Genomic DNA, 22627 nt, shown 5'->3' on the forward strand with positions numbered 1-22627 from the left:
AAGGGATCGATTTTTGCATCAAGTGAACGCGCTGGTGGTTTTTCTTGTTTGGGGGGGAGGGGATTGTGGCTTTTGCAGGCTTTACTATTGCGGGCAAGTCAATTGAAATAATTATCATTATCGTCTGAAAATGCATTTACAAAAATGCCACTAAACTCACGACGGAGTTAGCCATATTTAACGGACTTACACACATTGTAAAAAACTTTGAAGCCTAGTATAGTAAGTGGCAGTTTTAGAAGTATAATATCTCCGGTGGTCTGACAGCTAAAATGAGAATACACAAAGTGCACCTTACTCCTAAAGATATATCAAATATGGGTAAAAACGAGAGTGATATGAAACAAGATGAACCAAAAACCAAGAAAAATAAAATGTCAAATCACTCCATAAAATAAACTCAAATAAAAATCCAAAAACATGTGAATAAACAAGTCTCAGTCGAAAAACAATAAACTTATAAGCTGGCAAGCTTGTAATTTGGAACTTCAGAGAAAAAGAGTACTGCTAGGCTTCCGGAGGAAAATAAATGTTCCAACCAAGGTACATATAATTATCAGTGCCTTATTCCATATTAAGCAGGGGTAGATGTTTAGGGCTTTCGTAGATCCTGAAATGTTTTAGCGAGGTTTTGGAGATCCTCGCCAGCTATATACCTAGCAAGAATCCTGTTAAGCACCTCCGTCTACAAGAAAAATTAAAAAAAATTAAAAAGAGAGGAAGAAGAAAAATGTGCTAGCACAATGATTCAAATTGAGTACAATATAGCCTTACAACAAAATTATATGCTCAAGTTAATCGATTAAGTGAATTAAACTAATCATACCGCTTCTATTATATGAATATTTTTTGACCTCAGTCTATTTTTTTCTTCTGAGAGCTGAGTACACAGCCAGCTGTTTTTTCTCAGAGCTTCTAAATTTTGTTGTTTTTGCGCTGTGAGCACTTCAATCGCAGAACGGAGAGTCTCAACTTCCTCGCGTTCACATTGGTTCTAGAAAAAAATCAGAGGTGAATGAAAATTAAATTGTTATATAAACAGATTAACTTACAGAATACGATGCAAGTATCAATAAAAAAAGAAGAAGCAACATGCCTGACATCACACAATAATTTATCATATGATTACCAACATATATATATACAACTCAAGGTACATTATGCATAAGACAGGAAGAGGCCGGAAAAATCATAAAGGTAAAAGAACGTACAGTTGTAGAACAGTTAAATACCTTAACTTGAGTGCGCTTGTTTTGGAACCAGAACTTGACCTGTTCAGAGGCCATCCCTATGTTCCTAGCGAGATCATTTCTTTGTGGCTCGGCAAGGTGTGGATGATCCTTAAAGCAGCTAGATTAGGAACAAAGAAAACAATATTTAGTCAAGAGAAATAAAAAATGAAAACAAATGAAATGCAAGAGACGCAAAACAAGCCAATGTCACATCAAGATCAGAACATGACTAAATATATAGGACACTGTATGACTTTACTTCATTAAAGAGGAAGGAGGACTTACGCTTCCATTGCATCGATTTTTTCCTGACTATGGCGATGATAAGCCCTTTTTTTCCCTCTAGCAGACTGAAAGGAGGGGCCAGCAACAGCAGCAGCACCACCAGAGTGGCTTTGCAGGCTTTACTATTGCGGGCAAGTCAATTGAAATAATTATCATTATCGTCTGAAAATGCATTTATAAAAATGCCACTAAACTCACGACGGAGTTAGCCATATTTAACGGACTTACACACATTGTAAGAAACTTTGAAGTCTAGTATAGTAAGTGGCAGTTTAGAAGTATAATATCTCAGGTGGTCTGACAGCTAAAATGAGAATACATAAAGTGCACCTTACTCCTAAAGATATATCAAATATGGGTAAAAACGAGAGTGATATGAAACAAGATGAACCAAAAACCAAGAAAAATAAAATGTCAAATCACTTCATAAAATAAACTCAAATAAAAATCCAAAAACATGTGAATAAACAAGTCTCAGTCGAAAAACAATAAACTTATAAGCTGGCAAGCTTGTAATTTGGAACTTCAGAGAAAAAGAGTACTGCTAGGCTTCCGGAGGAAAATAAATGTTCCAACCAAGGTACATATAATTATCAGTGCCTTATTCCATATCAAGCAGGGGTAGATGTTTAGGGCTTTGGTAGATCCTGAAATGTTTTAGCGAGGTTTTGGAGATCCTCGCCAGCTATATACCTAGCAAGAATCCTGTTAAGCACCTCCGTCTACAAGAAAAATTAAAAAAAATTAAAAAGAGAGGAAGAAGAAAAATGTGCTAGCACAATGATTCAAATTGAGTACAATATAGCTTTACAACAAAATTATATGCTCAAGTTAATCGATTAAGTGAATTAAACTAATCATACCGCTTCTATTATACGAATATTTTTTGACCTCAGTCTATTTTTTTCTTCTGAGAGCTGAGTACACAGCCAGCTGTTTTTTCTCAGAGCTTCTAAATTTTGTTGTTTTTGCGCTGTGAGCACTTCAATCGCAGAACGGAGAGTCTCAACTTCCTCGCGTTCACATTGGTTCTAGAAAAAAATCAGAGGTGAATGAAAATTAAATTGTTATATAAACAGATTAACTTACAGAATACGATGCAAGTATCAATAAAAAAAGAAGAAGCAACATGCCTGACATCACACAATAATTTATCATATGATTACCAACATATATATATACAACTCAAGGTACATTATGCATAAGACAGGAAGAGGCCGGAAAAATCATAAAGGTAAAAGAACGTACAGTTGTAGAACAGTTAAATACCTTAACTTGAGTGCGCTTGTTTTGGAACCAGAACTTGACCTGTTCAGAGGCCATCCCTATGTTCCTAGCGAGATCATTTCTTTGTGGCTCGGCAAGGTGTGGATGATCCTTAAAGCAGCTAGATTAGGAACAAAGAAAACAATATTTAGTCAAGAGAAATAAAAAATGAAAACAAATGAAATGCAAGAGACGCAAAACAAGCCAATGTCACATCAAGATCAGAACATGACTAAATATATAGGACACTGTATGACTTTACTTCATTAAAGAGGAAGGAGGACTTACGCTTCCATTGCATCGATTTTTTCCTGACTATGGCGATGATAAGCCCTTTTTTTCCCTCTAGCAGACTGAAAGGAGGGGCCAGCAACAGCAGCAGCACCACCAGAGTAGTCAGCGACAGAAACTCCACCACCAACAGCAGCGCCACCAGCACCACCCATAGCAATAACACCGGCACCAGAAGCAAAAGCACCAGCGCCAGCACCAGCAGCAAGAGCACCAGCCCCAGCAGCAACAACAGTGAAGCCTTGGTTGTCATATCCATCTCCGTTTTGAATTCCTCCGAATCCGACTAGGCCTGCCTCCTGATGTCCTGTTGCCGAGTTCTGCTCCATTTCAATCTGTCCATGCCACAGCAGATACATAAGTTACAGCTGTGCATATATGTGCTATGTGCATGTATTTTGGTATACACTTCAATCAAATACATAAACTCATGCTCATACATCCATGAATTTATTACATATATTTGTACGCAAGGGAGAAGACTAACAATATCTAAGGGCTGTATGACTAGTATAATGCGAACAGAAATTACTATTTAAAAACTGTTGTTAGGAAAAGTTTTATTATGTTTGATTGAATAGATGACATCTCAAACAAATAATGGTACATTATATGTTATTAAAAAGTAAAAGTAGCTTTTTACATAACTTTTTTTGGAAGTACTTGACTGATACTAAGATACGATTTAATTCATAATATGAACTACAATTTTCTAAATATATTTTATTTATGAAACCGTATAGTCTTATAATAATTAGATAAAATATATATAAATTTTATATAAACTAACAGAACAAACTACATTTTACTGCTGTACCACAATAATTATACTCGAACATGAATTATTTTTCAACCAATCATTTATCAATACTTATGTGGAAATATTTGTTGTAATGATTATATAGTTTTGATTTTTTTTTAAAATTATTTAAAACTTAAATGAATACAATAATAAATTTATTACAATATTTATAATAACAGATATATGAATAAAATATAATGAAATGCCATTTGTAAGAAAATATTTTTGAGTTATTAATTATATAAAAATAGATTAAATAAAATTTTAAAAGCAATAAAGAAGTCCACCATCTACACGTGTTGTAAAAATCGGAAACTTGAATGAGTACTCGAAAATTGGTCACAATGTAATGGAGTATAACCGAGTACTTGGTCACATACTCGGATTTCAACGATAAATTCGCGTACAACCAATTTTCGATTTTTACAACTTTGCATATATCTATAAATAAATCAGTAGCCAAACAAGCCAAACAAAAAATTGCAATCAACTCTTTTCTTTTGCGGGATGATTCACAAAACTAATATGTAATGCAACATAGAACCTGCCCGAAGGGAACACATTTTTTGGTCAGCATAGTAGTTTCATCCCATTTTTTCTTGACATAACGAAATGTAAGAAATCCATCTTTTTTGGTCGGTAAAATAGCTTCATTCCATTTTTCCTCATAATTTTGAATTTTATTATAACATCTAAACAAAAAAATCAAATTCTTTTGCAACCACATCAAACATAGAAAAAACTATAAATTTAACCGTTGAATATGTTTAAATTCAAAATTGATACCCAAAACTAGAGAAAAAAAAGTATATGTATCTTGTTTATCGCGAGTATGTATAGATTTAAATACAAACAATAAACGTAAACATAAGTTACATAGACATCATATACATACCTTAAGAAAACGAAAAAACAAACAAAAGCTTTGGTTGTAGATATGAAAAATGTGTTTATGAGTGAGAATGACATACACCATGCTCCTTTATATAGGAGATTATGATGGTGATAGAACTTTCCAGAAGCATCTCAAATATTTTAGTGATATTCTTTTACTAATTATTTTGGAGAAAAGAAAAATAAAATTGAATACAGAATCTTCAAAAATTTTAGCAATCATTTCAATTTCAATTTTAGATAATCTATTAACTTCACTTTCTTTTACAAAATTTCAAATTCATTTTTTTTGCTGAAGCAACTTCACTTTCTACTCGTAGAATCATATGAATATTAAAAAAAATTGCAATATTCTAATTTTTTTTTAATTCTCAATAAGATTTATATATGCAATTTAAAAAAATAATTAAAAAAATGTAAAAATATTAATGTGGTTAGTTTTATGTGTACGTAATTATATATTTGTGCTTTTTTAGGTTTTTTATTGCCACAGATAAACAAACTTATTTATATTTGTAATCTTCACATTCAACAATTTACAAAATTTTATGTTACAATATCCATAAAAAATATGTGTTTATTACAATATCCATAAATAAAGGTGATATCTAAACTTTATTATGTGTTTATATTCTTCATACAAAAAGGATTATTATTCCTTTTTATTACAAAAATCTCAAATTTATAATCAGATTGCATAAGAGAAAATGACCAAATCACCGGTGGTTGACAATGTATGGCCTTATATGCCTTCTTTCAATTTTGAGGCCCTTTTATCCCCGTAACTAGACCTGACAACACTGGTATACGACACGTGAACACGGTACAAAATGACAGAAATAACTAGTGTTTGGGTTCGAAAATTTGGTACACGAACACGAAAGTACACGAACACGAAAAAACACGAATATAAATAGTGTTGGGTTTGGGTTTTCTATATAGGTACACAACATGGAATGAAAGTACACGGAATAAATAAATAATTAATTTTTTTAAAATATATAATATACGTATATATACTAAATACCAAATGTAAATTTTACCTATTCTAAATAACATATATATAATTGTAAATACTAAAATATATTTTATTATTCCTTAACTACGTGAATGAGCACTTCACCATTTAATTATTTATTATATTTTTTAACAATTAATTTTTTTCGTATATAATCCGTGTACTTTAGTGTACTAAAGTGGGTAAACACGAATATATTATCTCCGGGTTCGTGTCACCAATTTGGTACACGAATGCAAATCCAATCGGGTTTGGGTTTAAGGTTTGGTACACGAAAACACGAAAGTACACGGAACGTTTGTACACGACACAAAACGTTGCCAGGTCTACCCGTAACACATTAGTTCGTGTTTCGTATCTAAATAATAATATTAATATAATAGACATTAGTTTGGCAAGGCAGATGATTCATATAGATACAAAAATCTATCCAATACAAATTGAAGGGTGTTCTCTCTGTTCTTTTCTTCTACCGCATCACTATAAATTATATCCACCTTATGTTTTCTTAATTATCGATTGTGAATAGTAGTTTCACCCTTTGTTTATTTGTATCTAGGTTTATGAATTGAGGAATCTAGAGACTTTGGTTGTGTTTTTTAAATTTTTGGTTTTAAATATTGAATATATTGATTGTATGTATATATAAAAGTAAGGTAGGTGAATATTTGGTAGCAGATGGAGGAAGGAAATACCTAGATGTGTATAATCTGTAGGTAATAAAGAAACTAACGGCCTATCTAATAACATCTCAATCGGAACCAACTTGGATGTCTTAAGATACGACACACGAAGCAACGTATCATCTCATACGGGAAACGAAATCACGTAGGAGGTGGGTAAACGTATCGTCTCATACGGGAAACGAAATCACATAGGAGTTGGGTAAATTGGGCCATGTTTCCATTTTGAGGAACTTTGGGTAATTTGTATTTAAATTGGGTTAAATTGGCAATTGCCCACTACATAATTTAAAAACTAAAAAATTCCGCTTTTATTATTATTATTATTATTACGCCTGAACAACAATCAGTTCATAGGCTCCTCCTATTATTGTCTTTGCATCAAGAGAGACGTCTCAAGTTAAACTTAAGCATGCTAGTTCTGAAAACACAAACTTATAAGGGAATGAATGTTGGAAATTTGTAATTGGACCAAATTCTATAAAAATGGTATTCAAATTTATGAATAATCTTTTCATAATATCTTCTTACCTTTACTCAAAAAAAGAAAAAGATAGATTAAGATTTAATTTTATAAAAAACAAACATAAATCTCACCAATATCTAAATATTCCACCAAAAATTCAGATATACATATGCGGAGGAATGATAATTTCTCTTTTCTCTACTATATAAATACTATGATTTGTTGTTTGGGCTCCGGTACAAAGTGTTAGACTTCAACACTCTTGAAAAAGCGGGTCACGGAGATGTTCAAATTTGGGATACCGATACGATGGCACAACAAAGATTAAATAAAATTAAATAATTTTATAACTCAAGAAATTGATTATTAATTATATAGTTACCTATGTATGAAAAGGAATTTATCGATGATAATTGATGTTGGACAGGTATTAAAACAATTAAAATGATAAATATTTGTGGATTAACCGCAGAAAATCCACGCCTAAGGTGATCCAACCGAAGAAGAATCACTACCTCTAAGATTTCTCAACGACATAAGAGAGGTTTGTTAGGATCGCAGCCCATAACAAGACAGAAACAATTCTCAATACAAAAATCAATCAATTCAATGTCATAATAGAAGAATTGTTTCTCTATTGTTATGGGTTGCGATCCTAACAAACCTTTGTTCTGATCTTTTTGGATTGCCTTAGGCGTGGATTTTTTGCGGTTAATCCACAAATATTTATCATTTTAATTATTTTTAATATTTGTCCTGCATCAATAATTTCTTACACATAAAAATAAATTGATTAATAATTCTATAGTCAATTTTTATTACTATCTTATATCTCGTGCAAAGTACAGGTTTAATTTATACACGTTGTAATATTGATATAAATAGTTATGTATTTTTTGTAATTGTTTAGATTAAAATTATTGATACAAATATTAATATCATAAAAAGTTTGAGTGTTATAGAATAGCAAATAATATAAATATTTTACGTTAACATGTTGAAGTTCGAACTATAAGTATAAGACATCATATCTTTAGCTATGAATATTAGCTTTAAAAATGTTTAGTAATCCTATTCAAACCCTAAACAATATTTGGTAGTGCCATATGAGCCTTATTATAGGCTCTTCAAAATATAATAATAATTATGGAAATTAATTTTAACTTATTGATATCCAATTAGAACTTTAACATAATTAAAAAATTATGACTTGCGTACTAAGGCTAAGGGTATATAAGCTAGTTTTGGAACTATAACGTAAATTTCAAACGGGTCCGAAACGTGGCCAACGGTTTCAAAGATTCACGTAACTTATATTTTTTACAATTCGAACCATTCATCTTATATCTTATACGAAAATCAAAGTATCAATATATTTTTCGAAGATAAAAGTAAAAAGTGGGTACCTTGAAGTTGCAGGCCTCGAGAGCTCCGAGAGCTGAGACCAAACTCTCAATGCTAACGAATGAGGGCACCGAAAAAATTGAATTTTCATAGGCACATTTTTTTATAAACATGAAGGAACAAAATAAAATAAAATAAAACTAAAAATTTAGGTACATAGTAAACTTTAGGAGCACATGTTTTTTATTTTTATTCTAAAAGACCACCAAAAAAATAAGATATCTTTAGCATTTAGTTGGACGGACATAAACATATCAATATCTTATTTCTTATAATTCTTTCTAATTCTTGGTGGACACAAAATGAATTTCTCTTAGGGCTTTATACATCCCTGGGCCGGCCCTGCGAAGTCGACCCAAAATTAAAAATTAATACACAAACAAACCTATAATTCATTTAAATAAACACATATGCGATTGATCGTAAAAATTATTATATAGTTAACAAATATGAATACATGCACAACAATTAAGTGCTCACTTAGAATCATATAACAAACATGCTAATTGTATAAATCTCGAACAAATTAACCATTAAAATTAAAACAAACGGCCAGGAATTATAACAAATCAAATTATAATAAAAAGAAAGTAAACCGGTATTTACAAGCCCAACACGGCATGTACAATGCACACAAATTAGCCCAGCTTGTAATGTAAATCATATAACAATGCACACGTAGCCAATAAATGTTATAGTAATTTATAAAAAAATACTAATATTTTGATTTTTTTTAGGGTTAATTGCACTTTGCACCCTATTACTATGTTTCAAAAACAAATTTGTACCAGAACTTTGGGAAATTCACTTTGCACCCCTCCACTTCAACTTTGGGATTCGTTATGCACCTCTTACCAGAATTTTATTGAATTGGGTAGGGGTAAAACCGGAAATTCAACATTATATTTAATCAAAATAAAATTTAGCTTGTTCAAATATTATTAAAAATTGTATATTATTTTATATTAACTATAAAATAATAATTTTTTTATTTTCAAATAGCACTATTAATTTTACATTCGATTTTCATTTTTTTAATATCAATTTCAAAATTTTATTACTTTACTTAATTAAATTTAATTATATAAATTAAATTTAATTATATAATAAAATTAATTGTTAATTTTTTTTGTAGAATTACAAAATACTAGCATTAATAATATAAAATGAAATCAAAACTGAAATTATTATTATCATTTAAAAAATTAAAAACTAATAATTTTGTATCAAAATTCAATTTTTAACATTATTTTAAAAGCTATGAAATTAATTTACTTAATATTTTTGCTGAATTTCCGATTTTACCCCTATCAAATTCAACAAAATTCTGGAAAGGGTGCATAATGAATCTCAAACTTGAAGTGTAGGGGTGCAAACTGAATTTCCCAAAGTTCTGATACAAATTTGTTTTTTAAAAATAATAGTAGGGTGCAAAGTGCAATTAACTCTTTTTTTTATGACCGGATATTCATTTAACACCACTACAAAACTATAGGCCTCATCTATAGGCCTCATGTGATACTAAATAGCATACATATTATCATAAAAATTCAGCCATCGTGAAATTAATATAATTTTATTTCGAAACATTTACATGATCAATAAATTTATATACGTACAGTTCGTCAAGCATAACCAAGTTTTCACAAATATATACATGCCATATAATAATTTAAGTACATGCAGACAACATACAAACACATTTATAGATGCAGTTCACAGAATCAACTAAAGAGAATGTTAGGGATCCAAAAAATTTAATATCAAACAACCGAACGAGAACGTGCCTTATTGAGTTTTCTAGATGGCTTGATTGTATTCTAAAGGGTTTTTATATAGGAACCTAAAATCTAAATTAAATTGAGTAATTCAAAAACTTGTATTTAAAGTTTCTACAATTCCTTCAAATAATATTTAAAAATAAAAAAATTAAAACACAGGCGATTAACTAAAATAAAACAGATATCAAATTTTCATAAAATTCTAACATTTCTTTCTGACAAGCACAGATTACTAATTCAAAATAAATTTTGTACAAATATTTTTAGAATATTCTAATATAATTATCTAAATAAAAAATTAATCTAGTAAATAGTGTTTTTAATCAAATTCATATCTTAAACTCATTATTCTAATTCAATTTTAAATCCTAATGTTTATCAAATTTTAATCCTTTTTCTATTATTCTATCATTATTATTATTCTAAAAATTACATGCCATTACATATTACCCTTAAACTCCAAAAAGTCTAAAAGTCAGTGACACATCTACTCCAAAAATCTTGTCTTAAACGATAGTATAAACTATAAAGGATTGCATACTAGGAAATGTATTAGTCTCGCACCTAACACGCTTTGAAGCACCACATAATATAATACCAACTAACTACTATTTTAAAATACAAAACTTATGTGGCAAAAAAAAAATACAAAACTTAAAATGGATTATATTTTCAAAATTTTACAAAAAACGAAAGCAATCATAAAGTCGGAGACATAACTCCAAAGATTAAATATTCAATATCTTGCACCTAACAAATTTTAGTCTAATAATGCGATAAGTGATCCAACAATCACAATAATAAATCACGTAGCACGAAATTCACAAATTCATATCTTTAACCTCGATAAGTTTCCGTATGAACATGAAATATTAGAAAAGAGTGAACTACACAGCTCAGCAGATTTACTTACAAATATTCTCAAAAATCAGGTGATGTTTTAATAAAATATTTTCCTTCAAAAATTATATCAACCGTAAAAACCTTTGAGAAGCCAATCCGACCCAAAGTTTTATAGTTTTAAAAATATAAAAGTAAAACAGATTCGAAATTCTTATAAATATGTAGGACAAGAGGACCGGTATTTTGAAGAGAAACTTGACATGAAAAGGCCTGCGAGAAAGAAGGGAGGACGACATGATCATGTTGACAATCTGCATGATCATGCCGAAATACAAAAAATATTCCAGTAACCGAGTGCCGGTCTTCAATTCTAGTGCATGAGCATGCTCGAAACGCTGCATGATGATGCTACTTACATTAAAAATTTTATTTTTAATTAGGATTTGTTTTATATTTTGTTTTAGAGTTATTATATCTATACAAACAATGTTATGATGTAACATATTAGGATCTTTGATTGAATAAAAAAACCCTAAGAGTTTTCTTTTATCTTTCTTGTGGATTCAAGAATTATTCCTCGTGAATTCAAGATTTGCCTTGTGAATTCAAGGTGTTTCAGGATCTTTCAATAAAGAGTCCTTGCGATAATTAGCGTTTGCTCTTCCTTCGCTTCCGTACTGCGTCAAGTGGTATCAGAGCAAGGATTTCATCTCGTTCTACGATGACCGAGGGAGGCACAACCAGAGGTTCTAACAATGGTGATCGTGAGGCTGCTAATACACGGCCAATTGAAGAGTTGAGGCAATTTATGACAAGATTGAAAACAATGTTTCAACAATATACCGAGGTCAGAAGTACTAGAGCCAACGAAAACAGAGTTGAAGGATTTTGCCTCAACACATATAGTGATTGTGATCAAAGCAACAAACAACATCGTAACGATTACAAGATTCAGGTTGATATTCCGTTATTCCATGGGAGGTCAAGAGTTGAGAATTTCTTAGAATGGATTTCAGAGGTTGAGTGTTTGTTTGAGTTTACAGAGGTTGCTGAACATTGATTGGTGAAACTAGTTGTTAGTAAACTAAAAAGTAGTGCTGCTTTACGGTGGGAGAAGTTGCAATTAGATGGGAGATGTAAAGTCAAAGCATCAATTCAGTCTTGGAGGTGGATGAAGCGATTGATGTTTGAGAGATTTTTACCAGAGAGTTATGAGTATAACATGCATATAGAACTTAAGAACGATGATGATACAGTTCAACGTTATCAACCCGATAATGTTGACAATGTGTTTAGTGTTTGTCCTCGACCAAACCAAGGTAACTTGTTGGGTGTGAAAAATATAAAAGAGTTTGTTCGTGAAAAATCTGAAAATTATTTGGAAAAAGGTGAGATACTGAATTTTGAAAATTTTGTGTCTTGCAAATTTTGGGGAAGGTAATATAATCAAAAAATATAAGATTGAGGATTTTGAAGAACACACCAAATAAATACTTGATGATGCCTACAAAGATGAGAATGATGGTCATGACGAACATCATCATGAAGGCATACAAAAAGTGTTATTGGACAAATGTAACTTAGCGGATGATTTGCAACGTGAGAGCTTAACTCAATCATTATGCAAGGCGAGTCCCTAAACTTTCGAGATTGTGCTAGAATGGGAAAACTACAAGAACTTGAATATGATGTGCTTGGTTCATAAAATTTGATTCTCTGCACAAACTTATGTAGTACCATTTAATGTTCGTTGGGATAGTCTGTTGATGACTTTAACACAAATAAAAATTATGTGATCGACATTGCTAGTTTGAAGTACAAGGATGTTACTGTTTTTGATAATTTTGACGTGGGTTCACGTGAATTGGTATTAGGTGGACCTTATCGGTTCAATCTTAACTTATATCACAACTGTAGAGAGAAAATAGTTGGTTTTATTATAAATAATTATGGAAACTATGTTTTGTATTTGTTAGAAGATAAGAATATCTTAAAGCGACCATGTGATTATGTGGTGTCTCTAACACATGATTTTTCGGATGTCGATTCTAAATTTGCGCTTGCAATGGTTTATCATGATTTTTTTGGTTTGATTCTTCTAATGCTTTCATGTCTAAAAATTATTTCTGAGGAGAAAGCTAAGTACAAGATTTCAATAAAGAGTTCTCCTAAAAAGATACCACCATGGAGAGATAAGCAAGATGATTTTAGATGAGAACTCGGGGTCGAGTTTTTTAGAAGTGGAGGAGACTGATATAGGACAAGAGGCCCGGGATTTTGAAGAGAAACTTGACATGAAAAGGCCTACGAGGAAGGGAGGACAACGACACGAGCATGTTGACAAACTGCATGATCATGCCGAAATAGAAAAATATTCCGGTAGCCGAGCACTAGTCTTCAATTCTAGTGCATAAGCATGCTCGAAACTCTGCATAATCATGCTACTTACATTAAATATTTTGTTTTTAATTAGGATTTGGTTTACAATTTATTTTAGGGTTATTATCTCTATATAAACAATATTATGATGTACTCCCTCAGTCCCTTCCAATTGTTTACATTTCTGAGCAAGTGTCCGACACGCATTTTAAGGTGCATAAAATGTATAGTTATGTAACTTATTTTTACAATTTTCTTTTTCTGAATAAAAGTTGAATGTTTTAATTTTTATTCAGAAAAACAAAATTGTAAAATTTTTTTACAGAACTATACTTTATATGCACCTTAAAATGCGTGTCGGACACTCTCTAAAAAATGTAAACAATTGAAAGGGACGGAGGGAGTAACATATTAGGATCTTTGATTGAATAAAAAAACCTAAGAGTTTTCTCTTATCTTTCTTGTGGATTCAAGAATTTTTCCTCGTGAATTCGAGATTTGCCTTCTAGATTCAAGGTGTTTTAGGATTTGTCGTTTGAGAGTTCTTGCAAGGATTAGCGTTTGCTCTTCATTCGCTTCCGTGCTACGTTAGTCTTGTTCTACGATTAATACCATAAAGAGAATAAGCTCGAAAACGATGAAGACGAAAGGGTTCCTAATGAATACGACTATGTATTTAGAATAACAAGTAATGCATGGATGTGGAAAGGCTTTGGTCCACAATCATTTTTAATGATTATTGGGTCCAACTACTTTTCAACATACATAATAATATTAATATGCATTACTCTCATTATAATTTGAAATACATATACTACATTGAAACTTTCTACATTATTAAATTTAAAAAATTTGCAAAAAGTTGATAAAGAATTATTTCATATATACAAATTTTTATTTGCATATTGACATGTCAATTATAAATGATAATTAATGTATATTATTCGAAGTTTGTAAGTCCAGTATTATCGACGAATTATAAAAATAAATATCATCAGAATTATTGATACAAACTATTTATACTATATAATGCACATAAGACTCAGAAGACCCATAGTATTGACTATTGACTAGTGGATTATATTGAGTTTGGCTATAAAATAATTTATATTGATTATATAATTTTTGGATTATAGTATGAAATATGTACATAATCTTGATAGAATGTTATTGAAGTCATAATTTGTAATTCAAAATCTCGTAAAAATATTTGTCGGTGTCTAAAAATTTTTGTATTAGTTATATGGTATATAATTTTAACTTATTAACATCCAATTAGAACTTCAATAGTATTGCAAATCATGACTTGCAACAAAATTCTACGGGTATAGCCAACATAAATAAATTGCATTATAGCCAAACTCGAGATAATCCATTAGTCAATACTATGGGTCTTATGGGAAATAGTATATATATTTCTTGTGATATATATTTTACAATCCGTTAGTCGATGACGTGGGACTTACGGACTTTGAATACTAAATATTATTTTTGATATGTAATTTGACATATTAATATCCAATTAAAACTCTATTATAATTACAAATTATTAGTCATATTTAAAAATAAAATTAATGTTGCAAAGAAGTATCGAACTCTTGACTTTTTGTAGTACTCTCTTACGATCCCTCTTACTCTTACTTGCTATATATAGGATATAATTCTTCATTAACTTTTTGTAATTTTTTTTAAGTTAATTTATTTCAAGTTAATAAGGTGGATAGTTTCAGTGTAGTATGTATATTTCAAATTATAAAGAGTAATATATCATAGTATATGTTTCTGTAATTGTGTGTTAGAAAATAGTTTGATCCAATTATATGTTTTTCAAATTTCTTTATTGTTTAACTAAGCCTAGATACATAAGCATTCTCCGAATAGAAAAAAAATATTTATTATATGTAGATATAGTATTTAGAAATAAGTAAGGCCTTAACACCGACCAACATGCCAATATATTATCTCGTTCGGAATTAATATAATAAAATGAAGAAAAAAATTATCTTTTAAAATATTAAAACCATTAAAACCTATTAAATCAAGTTTAACAGTCTCCTAACTCAATTTTCATTAATAATATAAAAAATTGGCTCTTAGTAACTTACGATATGTATATTTGTCTCTAACAACACTCCTTATATTCGCTCCTTATTTAATATTTTATTATTATAAAATTATTCAAGCAATAAAAGTGCAACATACAAGAGAGAGTAAGAATGGTTCTATAATTTATTACTAAACATAAGTTACGAGATTCTCAAAAAGAGGGGGGGTGTACTTAAACATAGGTAATGAGTGGATGCTCTTAGGATTCAATATCACTAATAAATTGATTGTTGGAGCACTTATTTTACTAACATTTTTAGAATTTTAACTTAGGATCATAAATAACTAGTCTAGTGGACTTGCTCCTACACACTTTAATACCCATTCTAGATATATATATAAAATAAATAAAATTTCGATGTAATACCTGATAAATCCTTGGGACTCATCAGGAACAATGTGACGATGAATATTTAAACTTTAATTGTTATTTTAATAGTATTAATGATTTTGAAAAAATACATGTTTAAAAAAACAAGTCAGTTAACTGAATATAATCATTTTAAGCATAACATGATAATACATATGTAAATTTCAATTATTTTATGATTTTAGTGATTAGAAAATATAATTGTTTTGTATAGAAAAGTATACTCTAACTTACATATCTGAAAGAAACTAAAATCAATATATATATATATATATATATTCATATACAATTTGTGGTGTAAAGGGCAATAAAACTACGAAAGGAGTTTACTGAAAACATAGGCACTGACATGAGCCTATACTATACCATCTCCACTAGCCTCCATATTCAAACCTAAAAATAATATACATAACTCTTGGTAAGTTATTGCATAGGTTAATGTGTCCACTTCCACTATAATCTTCATACTTGCTCTCAATTTATATTTCAAACTGAATCATGGAAAGTAATGTAAGAATTAGAGAGAAATACATATTTTTAAGGGGTGAATATAGGTTGGTTCGGTCGAATTTCGGGGGTCCAAAAGCAAATATTTTTGATTTTATAAAATTGAAGTTGTACCCAGACCAAAAAAGAATGAAACTAAACCAAAACAACTTGTGTAGAACAGTTCAGTTTGCGTCAGTTTCGGTTTAAAATAATGACCAACAAGCACTAATCTCCTCATCAATAATTGTTACGCATCTCACAAGTACATCAACAAAAATGAAATAGATTTTTTTCGATTTAGAGAGATTGAAACAAGAGGACGAGAAATTAGACTGTCAGCTTCTGATGAAGAAATTACATGTGAGTTATACTTAATATTACATACCATATCTTCATCTTTAATGTCATCATACTCTTCGTGATAAGTATACTATCCTGTTCTTTTAATTTCGTTGTAGGGGCAGAATTTTGTTTCATGGAGGTGATAGTGGAAAATAATAAGAAACGATGAAAGAAAAAGCATCAAGAACAGAGAAATAAAATATATAATAAGATGTTAGGTAATCAGAATTAGAACTACATTATGAATTAAAAACCCAAGAATGAATGTGGGCTTTATCTTTAGTCAAACCCAATTGATTCAAAATCTACAACATGAACTTAGACTAGATTAAAAGAGACACTCCAATCTTTTGATGATATGAGTAGCCCATATATATATCATGTTCACATATAATTTTCATTAGTCGGTTTGTTTCATTGGTCGGAAAATCAAACCAAACCAAACCGAACAGAAAGAAGCAAGTTTTCTAATTGCATTAACCATAACCACACCAAACCGTTATAAATCCGAAAAATTTGGGGATGCAGAATAAATAATTTGAATATAGTTTGTGTATATTTTATGTTATTAGTTGAGAATGGATTTAATTGTAATCTATATTAAAGTTAAATACTATATATATTTGTAGAAATATTCTAGATTATGGAAGAAAATAAAAGAGGATCGTTATTTGGTCGATTTGGATCAGTTTCAGATATCCTTGCTCATCCCTGAGTCTCTTGTTGAGGGTGTCATTGCCTAACTTTTATAGTATGTGTGTTTGTTGTTTCAGAATGTTTATTTTTGTTCTCCAACTTATTATCTATAAAATAAAAATAGTTATTTTGTAGTGAAAATTGGGAAACAAATATGCCAAATTAATCAATATAAGCAAACAACGAAGAAAATGATGAAGGTGTATTTGGATTAAAGAAAATATTAAGTGAAATACTAATTTAAATACCATATGTACTATTGGAGGTCAGAAGGTGTCATCGATGTCCCCGAATATATATATATATATATATATATATATATATATATTCAATAGTAAAAATCATTCCCCGATCCCAAAACAATGATTGTTAACTTTTCTAACACCACCACCAAACGGGTAAATCAATTCTTTTATATCTATATATATTTTATGATAATATTTCAAATTATAATCATTTAAAAAAATTATATATTAAATAAGTTTTAGTCAATACCAAGTTTTAAGTACCAGTCCTAATAACATTCTTTCCATAAATAAAACATAAAAAAAAATTATAATATGTAAGATGAAAAAAAATTATCAAAATTTGTACATAGTATACAACAGATGAAATTATAATATATAAACTTAAAATAAACAATGATTATGTTCAATTTTATTTTACTTAGTAAGTTGATAACTGAAATTACTAATTAAGCACAGGAAGAAGGTGATTAAAAATATTTAACATAACATATTACACATGCATTATAAACATAACATGATATAACATGACATGCAGCAATTATCATACCTTTCAACTACGGTTTGAAGATTCATGATTGCCCATGGTAGAGTCTGCATAATAATTATCTTCTTCTATTTATTCATCATTGACCCTTCTGACAACCTCTTGTGATCCCTAAAAATATAAAGATGAGACCCTAGTATAAAACAGAGTTTTTTAACAGCAAAGACTGAAGAATGTAATAATTAGACAGGAGCAAAAATGTGAAATATCGAGATGCTTACTCAAAAAATATCGATCTTATCGAGATTTGTATTTTTAAACACTGTTAACCAAAAGAGTATTTTATATATGAGGCACTTAATTACAAGAACCAGTGTAAGCAACCTGACACAATAGATGTACTTACTTACAACATAGTCCATTATGAAATTGGGGAAAACAAAAATAACTAAAAGAAACCAGGGGACACATAATACTAAGTAGGGGTAAAAATCAATACTAAAAATAATATGATGACCAGCCAGTCGACTTTTCAAACTATTGGCACACAAAGAAAACATTTCTCAAAGAATTAAACTGCATTATATAAAGTCATGATGTAAATTTTCAATAATCTTACACAACAATCAATGGCACAAACTCTTCTTTTGTGGAAAAATCTCGCTTTTCATTAATATTCTGAAAATTCAGGTATATAATTCTATTCAGTAAATATTTGATTCGGTTCGGTATTTGATTAGGGATTTGACATAATTTTGGAAAGCTGCTCACAAGGACGGGTCCGCATAGGTAGAGCATCCACGGTGGTCGTTCTTTCTAGTGCTCCTCCCATCTTTTCAGATGTATTGTCTGGTCAATGGTTCCCAAAAATCAGAAAGTTGTACAAATAAAAGATACCATCAACCAGTTGGTGGAGGAAACAAACATACATACGATGCATCTGATAACAAGTAGGTGAACCTAAAAATCACAAAAAAGCATAAGAATCATATCAGCTGACTCTTACGCAAAAGAACAATAAGCGAGCCAAACAAAGGAACTCATGTAACCATAGAAAGAGGCAATCACAGGAAATCAGTTTCAAGGACAAACTGAAAACGAATGACGGTTACAATGTAAGATTATGTTGCCATTTTCAAAAGTGGCAGTCCTGTCAATTGGGTCTCGAACCAAAACAAAATCAGCATTCCTCTATTTCAGTAAGTAGTAACCAACCCTGACCCTCGCCAAAACTAAGGTTTCAAATCAAATACCAAACATCATGTTGGGAAAATTAAATATTAAACAGATAAAAAATGGAAGAGAGCCCAATCACTTACATTAAATGATGTGGGAGATTCTGTAAAATCACTGAAGCCGTAGCATTATCGGGGGCAGGGGTGTGCTTGCTAAACAATGAACCCATCTAATAGCGACCACAACATAAAATAAATGAACAAATCTGAAAATTTAGGCGCAAAAAATATAAAAAAGGAAAAAATAAATAGACGGGGGATGTAAAGCAAGAAACTACCTTGGTCGCGCTTATTACATGTTTGAATCAATTTATGTTTCCAAAAGAACTCCTTTAACACGGTAGCATCCACGGCTTAATTAGCGATAAGAACAAATTTGTTAAAAAACAATTCAAGTTGTATCCGGATTGCAGTCCTGACTAACTTCCCTTCCTTTTCCTCGCACATTTTAGCCGTAAACTGCTCTTGGAGAATGGCGTTCATTTGCTGAATGCAGTTTAGAAAGTGAATCCTGTCCACAAACAATCAAAAGTAAGTTAAGATAATATTAAAATCTGCATGTCACTCAAGAAAGAATTTAGATAAAGTTCTGCCAATTTATAGCCTAATAACATAAGCTGCATAGTCTGATGTGTGATCATTGATGATCATGGTTATCACGGCGCTAAGTTGAGCCTCAACGCCCGAGTACCTTCGGGAAGACTAGTCGACAAGTCGCTCGACTAGTCGTAAAAAGTCGATAATGCGTTCATTATACATTTACTTACCAGATTTAATATTTAGTATAACCAAACAGATCAGTTTCATAATTTATATCTAAAGTACTAAAATAATAAGTTCAAAATAAGCATAGGTACTGCATATAACATCAATATTCCAAATATCAGACATATCCAAGCAAATAAAAATATAAATATGATGAAAATCAAGCGAAGTCATCTATCTTAATATCATTTTCATCTCCATCTTTTTCATGTGTACTGTCATTTGGTTCATGGTACAACACAATTATGGTTATGAAGGTCCCAAGTCGGGCTTCGAGACTCCCGAGCGATCTTCGCGTCAACTAGTCGACGACAAGTCGGGATTCGAGACTCTCGGCGCCCGAGTACCTTCGCTGCGACTAGTTGCTGACTAGTCGTCAACTAGTCTTCGTGATGACAACGTTAATATCTTTAAGACAACTAAACAGAAGCATATACCAGATATACAGTGCAACGCAACAAAACCCAAACAATATGGCACAAGTGAATCACCTTTATTATAAATTTTAATTATACGAAGCATTTCATTTCAAGAACCAGTATAAACATCCTGATGCAATAGATGTACTTATCATAAGTATATCACAATCAATTTCTGGGAAGTTAAAATTACTGGATACATGACTGCATACCAAATGACCTCTAAGTAGGGGAAAAATCTATAATAAAAATGATACGGTGACCAGACAGTCGGCATAGAACTATTGGCACACAAAGAAAACATTTCTCAAAGAAGTAAACTACTTAATTTAAAGTCGTGATGTAAATTGTCAATAATCTTACACAAACTCTTCTTTTGTGCAAAATCTCCCTTTTTATGTAATAATCTGAAAAGTCGGGTATGTAATTCGATTTTCGGTAAATATTTAATTTGGTTCGGTATTTGATGAGGGACTTGACATAATTCTGGAAAGCTGCTCACAAGGACGGGTCCGTATAGGTAGAGCATCCTTGGTGGTCGTTCTTTCTACCGCTCCTTCCCATCTTTTCAGAAGTATTGGCTGGTCAATAGTTCCCAAAAGTCAGAACGTTGTACAAATAAAAGATACGCAGATGAACTTAAAAAACACAAAAAAGCATAAGAATCATATCAGCTTACTCTTACGCAGAAGAACAATGAGTGGCAAACAAAGGAACTCCTGTAACCATAGAAAGAGGCAATCACAGACAATCAATTTCAAGGACAAACTGAAAGCGAATGACGGTTACAATGAGGTAAGATTATGTTGCCATTTTCAAAACTGGTAGTCCTGTCAATTGGGTCTAGAACCAACAAAAAATCAGCATTTCTCTATTTCAGTAAGTGTTAACCAACCCTGACCCTAGCCAAGACTACCGTTTCAAATCAAATATCAAACAACAGGTTGAGAAAATTAAATATAAAACAGAGAAAAAAGGGAAGAGGGCCCTCACACTTGCATTAAATGATGCAGGAAATTCTGTAAAATCACTGAAGCCGTAGTATCCTCGTGTCAGGGGATGTGCTTGCTCAACAATGAACCCATCTAATAGCGACCACAACATAAAATTAATGAACAAAACTGAAAATTCAGGCGCAAAAAATTACAGAAAAGGAAAAAAGAAATAGACGGGGGATGTAAAGCAAAAAACTACCTTGGTTGTGCTGTTTCCAAAAGAACTCCTTTAACACGATACCAGCAGCATCCACGGATTTGTTAGTAATATGAACAAATTTGTTAAGAATTTTGCCAGTTGTATCCGGGTTGCAGTTCTCACCAACTTCCCTTATTTTTCACTCGCACATTTTAGCCGTAAACTGATCTTTGAGAATGGTGTTCATTTGCCGAATGCAGTCCAGAAAAAGAATCCTGCCAAAAACAATCAAAAGTAAGTTAAGATTAATATAATCTGCATGTCATTCAAGACAGAAATTAGAACAAAGTCTGCCAATAATATAGCCTAACAACATAAGACACGTAGTCTAATGTTATTATTAATGATCTTTAAAACAACTAAACAAAAGCATACACGGAAATATAGCATAACGCAACAGAACCGGAACAATCAGTAAGATAGTAAATGATGACATTTACATCACAATTACAAAGCAATTCAGTAAAAAACTGGGTAGATCACTAGAATTTTTAAGTCACGATTTTAAGCTGGTGATAATAATAATTATTATTAGGTATTTACACACATTATAAAGCAAGCACCTTCGATAGCCAAGGCACTCCGAATTGACGATAAAAACACTGTAATCAATAATACATAATAATGCAAAGCGAGAGGTGAATTAGACTAATATAATGAAGATTAACATGACATATACGTGGATGATTCAGGCAAGCTCTCTATAAGTGCAGTAACTTACAAATACAAAACTAAATAAGCTAAAAGATGATCCAGAAATATCACCGATTGCTAATGCGGCGATGCTTGAATGATAATTCCGGATAGTAATAATAATGTGAAAGAGAATGGGGGCTAAATGATGATGGTAAATAGTTTTTAGATTCGATTTTCTTTAAAAAATGTATTTAATTAAATTTGAAAATATTTATTAAAGATAGTATCAAATTTAGAAT

General features: G+C 30.9%; 1 protein-coding gene across 7 annotated transcripts; it reads right to left on the reverse strand.

Moving 5' to 3' along the window:
- Positions 1 to 370: 370 nt before the first annotated feature.
- Positions 371 to 22532, reverse strand: LOC141707480 (homeobox-leucine zipper protein ROC2-like). 7 transcript variants are annotated; one of them, XM_074510669.1, is made up of 16 exons: positions 22414 to 22526; positions 21693 to 21907; positions 21492 to 21583; positions 21178 to 21217; positions 20862 to 21079; positions 19593 to 19825; positions 19399 to 19484; positions 18851 to 18928; positions 18143 to 18250; positions 3072 to 3409; positions 2787 to 2904; positions 2381 to 2548; positions 1518 to 2239; positions 1233 to 1350; positions 827 to 994; positions 371 to 685 (listed from the first exon to the last, which is right to left on the reverse strand). In XM_074510669.1, the coding sequence occupies exons 10-13, from the start codon at positions 3401 to 3403 to the stop codon at positions 2147 to 2149; spliced, it is 711 nt and encodes a 236-aa protein (XP_074366770.1). In that variant the 5' UTR covers positions 3404 to 3409; positions 18143 to 18250; positions 18851 to 18928; positions 19399 to 19484; positions 19593 to 19825; positions 20862 to 21079; positions 21178 to 21217; positions 21492 to 21583; positions 21693 to 21907; positions 22414 to 22526; the 3' UTR covers positions 371 to 685; positions 827 to 994; positions 1233 to 1350; positions 1518 to 2146. The 7 variants fall into 7 exon arrangements, with proteins under 7 accessions (XP_074366770.1, XP_074366769.1, XP_074366767.1 ...); XM_074510668.1 differs by having other exon boundaries at positions 18851 to 19039; XM_074510666.1 differs by lacking the exon at positions 18851 to 18928 and having other exon boundaries at positions 22458 to 22532.
- Positions 22533 to 22627: the final 95 nt, after the last annotated feature.

The sequence above is a fragment of the Apium graveolens genome, chromosome 2, assembly GCF_009905375.1.
Source record: "Apium graveolens cultivar Ventura chromosome 2, ASM990537v1, whole genome shotgun sequence".
NCBI classification, from domain to species: domain Eukaryota; kingdom Viridiplantae; phylum Streptophyta; class Magnoliopsida; order Apiales; family Apiaceae; genus Apium; species Apium graveolens.